At 45.9% G+C, this 5720-nt stretch overlaps 2 protein-coding genes across 2 annotated transcripts; both read left to right on the plus strand.

Annotated features, from left to right (window-relative positions):
- Nucleotides 1-1085: 1085 nt before the first annotated feature.
- Nucleotides 1086-3051, plus strand: EV420DRAFT_1481733 (uncharacterized protein; the record flags this gene model as incomplete). Its single annotated transcript, XM_060469805.1, has 8 exons — nt 1086-1264; nt 1288-1426; nt 1491-1618; nt 1656-1888; nt 1949-2161; nt 2392-2547; nt 2607-2888; nt 2954-3051. 8 exons carry the CDS (start codon nt 1086-1088, stop codon nt 3049-3051), a joined length of 1428 nt encoding a protein of 475 aa, XP_060328400.1.
- A 705-nt stretch (nt 3052-3756) lies between these two features.
- Nucleotides 3757-5298, plus strand: EV420DRAFT_1645243 (uncharacterized protein; the record flags this gene model as incomplete). Its single annotated transcript, XM_060477756.1, has 7 exons — nt 3757-3903; nt 3964-4102; nt 4172-4228; nt 4258-4274; nt 4336-4665; nt 4740-4923; nt 4976-5298. The coding sequence occupies 7 exons, from the start codon at nt 3757-3759 to the stop codon at nt 5296-5298; spliced, it is 1197 nt and encodes a 398-aa protein (XP_060328401.1).
- Nucleotides 5299-5720: the final 422 nt, after the last annotated feature.

Raw genomic sequence — 5720 nt, forward strand, 5'->3', positions numbered from 1 at the left:
ATATGTATTGAATACTGTGGTATGCGCAGGATCTCGAGGATGTAACCACCGATCGCGATCGACTGCAGGTCCAAGATTATATTCTGTTGATCACTGCGTGATCAAGGTCGGTCATCTCGGTACCCAACGCGGCTATTCATTCTTCCAAGGTTATTCCTTTCCTAGCCTGAGTTGATCTCGAAAGCTGATCTGTTTCTCGACTTAGCAATTTTTTCTTGACAGGTTCTTTCTACTTGTCGAGGCTACAAGGCATCTAGTTCATTCCATTCTTCAACTTCTTGGTTTTTATACTCCATACAGACAAGTCCCCGAGATTTGACTGTAATAGTCTTGTTTAGGTGGGGCTTAGCTTGGCATGTTGATGGCTGGTAGAATTGACTCTTCGAGACGTCGTTTCTAAGTCCGTTCTGTACTGCCGTGCTTTCATTCTTTATGTAGTATTTTAGCTACCAGCACAAAGCCTCCACTGTAGCCCTCTGTACCGCTTGTAGATTGCATAAACTGATGTAAAATCGCAAAATCTACAGGTAGCCTGATACCAGGCATATCATCTCCCCCTTACTATAATAGTGACTGTCCCTAGTCACTTGTGTCTTGTTGAGACTCAGTAATGGAGTGCCATGGTACTTCTTTATTTGTTCTCTGTAGAATCCTAGATGTTCTTGCACTTCATGTTTGAAATCCCCATGGGGTATCTTTGTGTTGTCTTACAAATCAGCATTTCATCATGATTTTCAGGGTTTGACAGCTGCCGCGATCAATATTAAACTTATTTTTAGTTCAATTCACGTCGTGTCCATCTTTATTCTTAGTGAACTCGTTACAAATTCCTTTGTTCATGCTTGTATGGATTCTTCTTGCTTAGCCCTTCACAGGTCTGTCCTTGGTGTCGGCCGTGGGTTCAGACTCAGCCTGTAGCCGGGAAACGGCCTTCGAGGCAGACTTCTAATTTTATTTCAAAGTCTTCTCGAAGCAACTCCGTTTGTTTTTCTTTGCTTCCCTACTCGTCGAGATCTGTCTACGCCTACTACGCGACCATCTCTCTTTTCTAGTCTTCGTCTTTCTACTTTTCTCATGTGCTTCCAATGTCTTTCGAAACTCTTCGTTCTCTCTGGCCTACTTTGACTCCCATGTTCTCGCCTGGGGCCGCTCTTACGATTCCAGCCATGCGTCGCATGCGACTACTGAAAGAGGCGGCACCAGCAGCCATGAGTTCAATCTTCTGTTCGAGACCATTGTTGAACACGCTAATCTCGGCGTCTAGGTTGGTATTCTCAAGGCTGCCAGGGCGCGACCCAACATTGAGTATCGAGGCTTTGCCCTCAACCTGGCCTACACACTTTCTTTGGTTGCCATCGAGATTTCCAAGGAGATGTATGATGAGCGGTGGGATGAGTTGTCGTTGACTCCTCACGGGGTGCCCTACGTGCATTTCTTCTCTTCATTTTATCTTCTTTTACAACTAACTTTTGTTTCCTCGCCCTGACTAGGCCATCCGTTTCTCTGTCAACGAGCCAGCGCCAAAATTCATGCCGCGATCGTCTCAAACGGTTCCAACCCCGTCTGGTTCCTCTTCAAAGGGCAAAAGCAAGACTCAGGCAAGTACTTATTTTGCTAAGTTCTTTCCATGTCGCCTAGATCTGACCTTGATTTAGCCCAAGTCAAAGAAAGGCATGGTTTCCGTCAAGAAACTGCAAAAGTTCGCTAAAGGCCAGACGGCAGGGCCAACTTCCATGCCTGAGGACAAGGACTGATGAGGACGATGCTGGTAACTCTCTTGACGAGGAGTCGGTAGTCGTTGCGAAACCTTTTCGTCCCCCTGCTTCGCAGGGAAGTCCTTCCAAGCATACAAAACCTGGTCCCAATCGTCACTCTGTTGCTGGTGCATGTTATTCTTTTTGTCTTTCATTCTTTCAATGTTAACTTCTGTTTTTATCTTCCTGTCTAGCTGTTCCTCCGTCCGTCGACTTGCCTGTTGGTGTAGTCGAGGAACAAGTTATTCGTACTCGTGGAGAGAAGAGGAAGCGCACGGCTGCGATTGCCGCCATGGAGTCTCATGTTGAGACTTCAAATGTTCGCGACGAGAGCCCAGAGCTCCCGAAGAAGATGACGAAACAGCACATGGCACAGCTCGGTCGACAAGCTGCCACCCAGGTGCCTTGTAAGTCTTTCTTGGTTATCCGTTTTTGTTTTTATTGACGAACTCTCTTCAGCATGAAATATTGCCTTCGACCCGGTCACCATGTGGCCAGTAGATGCCGATGAAGTTCGTTGGCTGGCTACCACGACCATGGATGTAAATCCATTTCCTATCTCTTGTTACTCTTTTCATTTATAGTCTTTTCTGTTTTCTTAGCCCAAGGTTCCCTGCTCACTTTGTGCTGTGGGCAGCCAGTCTAAGCCCTGTGAATTCATGGGCTGGGGTGTTCCTTGTGGGAACTGTCAAAGGGGAAAGAAGGTGGTTTGTTCATTCAAGGCTAGTCCTCAAGAGCGGTACTGAGCACGTGTCTCGATACACCCATTCGTGGAGAGGACACCCGACAGTAAGTACCTCCTTCACTATTTCCTTTATTTATGCTGATTGTTTTTCTTATCACAACCTCTAGATCTTCACCGACTCCTCGGGACGGCCGAGTACTTGGTCAAGGCCTTTGATAGTGCCTGCGAGACCGCTGGCCATCTGTCCAAGCTTCTTTGCGACACTTGCAAGGACATCGACGCTGTTATCCGGGACACCGTTGAGTATGAAGGTCGTGTCATGGCCAAGGAGTCCCTTGTTACTGACGTATCAGCCATCAACGGACTCCTCGATGGGTTTTCTGCTCAAGAAGTGGAAGTCTCGACGAATCCAGAGGATGAGGATGAAACTGGTCCTTTTTCATTGAGTTGTTAGTTTTATCCTGTTCTCCATTCTTTTCTTCTTTCTTTTACTGACTTCTGTTATTTTGGATAGACGATGCATCTTCCCCACAGCGAGATGAAGCTCTTCGTCGCGAAGAGGGGGGTGGTGGCAAAATGGATGCTGATGGAGACTTGGACGCAGAGGTCTGAGTATGATCTCAATCCCATGTATCTCGAGCCTTCTTGCTTGTCGAGATCTAATCAGGCCTTGGTCTTTCTCTTGGGTTCCGCCTGGTTTTCTTGTGCCTCCGGGCTTTTTCTTTTCTGTATTCATTGTCTGTGCAGTGCGCCTTCGGGCAGAATTATATATGTCTAACCAGCCAGTCACCCTGGCTTTTAAATGAATAAATATATTTCATCTTGTCCTCTTTTGTGCAATCTTCTAAAAGTGTAAGGTATCCTTTTAAGAATTTAACCACCCCTAGGTGCCTTCTTAGGTTGCCTTGATGACTTAGTTCTATTTACTGTTTGTCTTATTTTTAGACTTGGGTTATTTTAAGTCACCGGACACTCCACGCCTGATCTCGGTAGTTACCAAGTTAAATTAAAAGTGATCGCTCGATCTCTTCTAAGTTCAGCCGGTTCTTATTTCTGTATTCTAGGAGTCCTCGAGCGCTTATTTGTATGGCTAGGTAGTTAAACACATGTATGCTCCATATATATTTTCTAGGAATGTGAATTCCGCAAAAATTTTTCTCTAATCTCGGAGTTCCATGAGTTCCATGTCAACCCCTCCCCCATACTATAAAAATCAACGTCCTCGTTGAAGTAGAAATCGTTCCAACTCACCTCAACGACTTAGAACACTCCACACTCTTTACACTCTGGTCTACACACTTATTACTCGCATTCACCATGTCCGCCAGCTCCAAAATTCCCATCGATCTTGCCACTCTCATCACCAAGGCCAATGATGCCATGCGTTTCTGCGACCAGCTCTTCGAACTCGGTGTCGACATCAGCAAGCAGCTCAAGCAATGCAAGAAACTGTTTGGTTTAGGTGTCAGTCTTTTCTCTATTACAATCGCATGCGATCTCGGATTGACTTCAATGGTATTATAGGTCGAGATTACACGGTCTCCTGGCCACGTCTTCGGCAACAAGAGGCTGGAGGACTTGCTTTTCCGTCTCAAGCAAGTCTTCGAGTGCCTTCAGAAGGCTCACCTCAGCACTCAACCATTCGGAGATTATCATATCGTTCGTGCTTTTACTGGGCAAATTTATGCAGATTGCAAGCATTGAGCTCAACTGTCTAACCCTGTACTGGCAGCCAAGGCTAAGGCGAATGCTGCTACTGGGCAAGCTGCTGCTTCATCTGCAGCTGATGGTTCATCAGCAAACCTTTATCTACGAAAGGGAAGGCCAAGGCCATGGTATGTGGACATGCTACCTATCGTCGAGATCACCAGTATTCAATCAATTTTCATTTTCTAGGCCGCTAAGAAGGGAAAGAAACTGCCCAAGTCGAAGGCCATCATTGAGGACTCCTCAGACGACGAACCTCCTGCTCTAGTTGCAATCGAGGAGGATACTGTGATGGGTAATGCCGATACTCCCTGCACCATCCTGGACACTGATACAGTATCTATCTCTTTTCTAGCTGCCATTGTGTGCACTGCTGATGAAGTCATTGCTTGCCTTCAGCAGATGTCCATTGACGACGAGGTTGAGATCATGGTCAACAAGGATCCCAGCTCAGGCAACATCGTCGAAGGGCACAAGGTGCTTCCTAAGTTCAAGAAGAACAAAGTCAAAGAGGACGCGGTGAGTTTCATCTCCTCGTCTCGAAGTCCTATTCTTATTTAACAGTTTTGAGTTATAAACATCAACAACCCAAGTGTGCGGAGGTAATTTTCCTTCCTTATGCTGAGGTACCCGGTATGGACTTAACTTCCAAGGATTACCACCGTGCAGAGGCTGTCGTAGCGAAGGCAGCTGCTCATGATGCTGCTACTCAAGCTCGCAAGCGTCCTAGGGCCTCCAACAACTTTGCTTTTAACGATTCTGCGTATTCGATGGCAGGTGTGTATACTCTAACACTTCTAAGTGCTAAACTTACTTTCGTAAATCCTAGCGGCCGAGTTAGCTCTCAACAACAAGAGTACTCAAGAAACTCTGGCAATCACCGCCAAACTGATCGCCGAGGGAGGCTCTGTCAATCCCAGCGAGACTGTTCTTCATTCACGGGAGGCAGACCTTCGCAATGACATTATCGCGACTGTCCATCGCATCGAGTATCTAATTCAGTATCGTCAATTTGTCGTCAATCACCATGGTCAAGTTATCAAGGCACTCAAGAGGCGGGCCGCTGCCGAGGACAATGCTTGTGAGCATTGTACTGACAACGACGTCTCTGACTGTCTCTCAACAACTGCCACAGAATATCACTCCAAGTAGATGGTTCCCTTTAAGTAACTAACTTCTAGTCATTCTTTTATATCCTTATACAGTTCTTTATCCTAGTTTATCGCTTCTCAAGGCTTATACCAACTTGCTTAGTATCCCATTTGATCTACTTAGCATATTCTGTCGTTACAAGTCTGTTCAATTATAAGGGAGTTATGTTGTTTCTCAAGCCTGACCTGAACTTCTAAGTTGACTTGCGAGGGGAAGGTCATCTTCGAGATCGCTTTCCTCATCGTAGTTTCTAAACTCAGAGTATTCTTCATCTTCTGAGTCAGTATCTGATGGCTCGGCATCGTCTAATGATAACTTGACATGGTCAATACCATATAACTCCTTGCGCTGTTTTAAGTCACGATATTCATACTCCGTTTCTTCAGACTCCTCGTCATTAACCAAGTCTCCTAGTGTCTCAG

The sequence above is a fragment of the Desarmillaria tabescens genome (genome assembly GCF_030435595.1).
Source record: "Desarmillaria tabescens strain CCBAS 213 chromosome Unknown EV420scaffold_28, whole genome shotgun sequence".
In the NCBI taxonomy this organism is placed as follows: domain Eukaryota; kingdom Fungi; phylum Basidiomycota; class Agaricomycetes; order Agaricales; family Physalacriaceae; genus Desarmillaria; species Desarmillaria tabescens.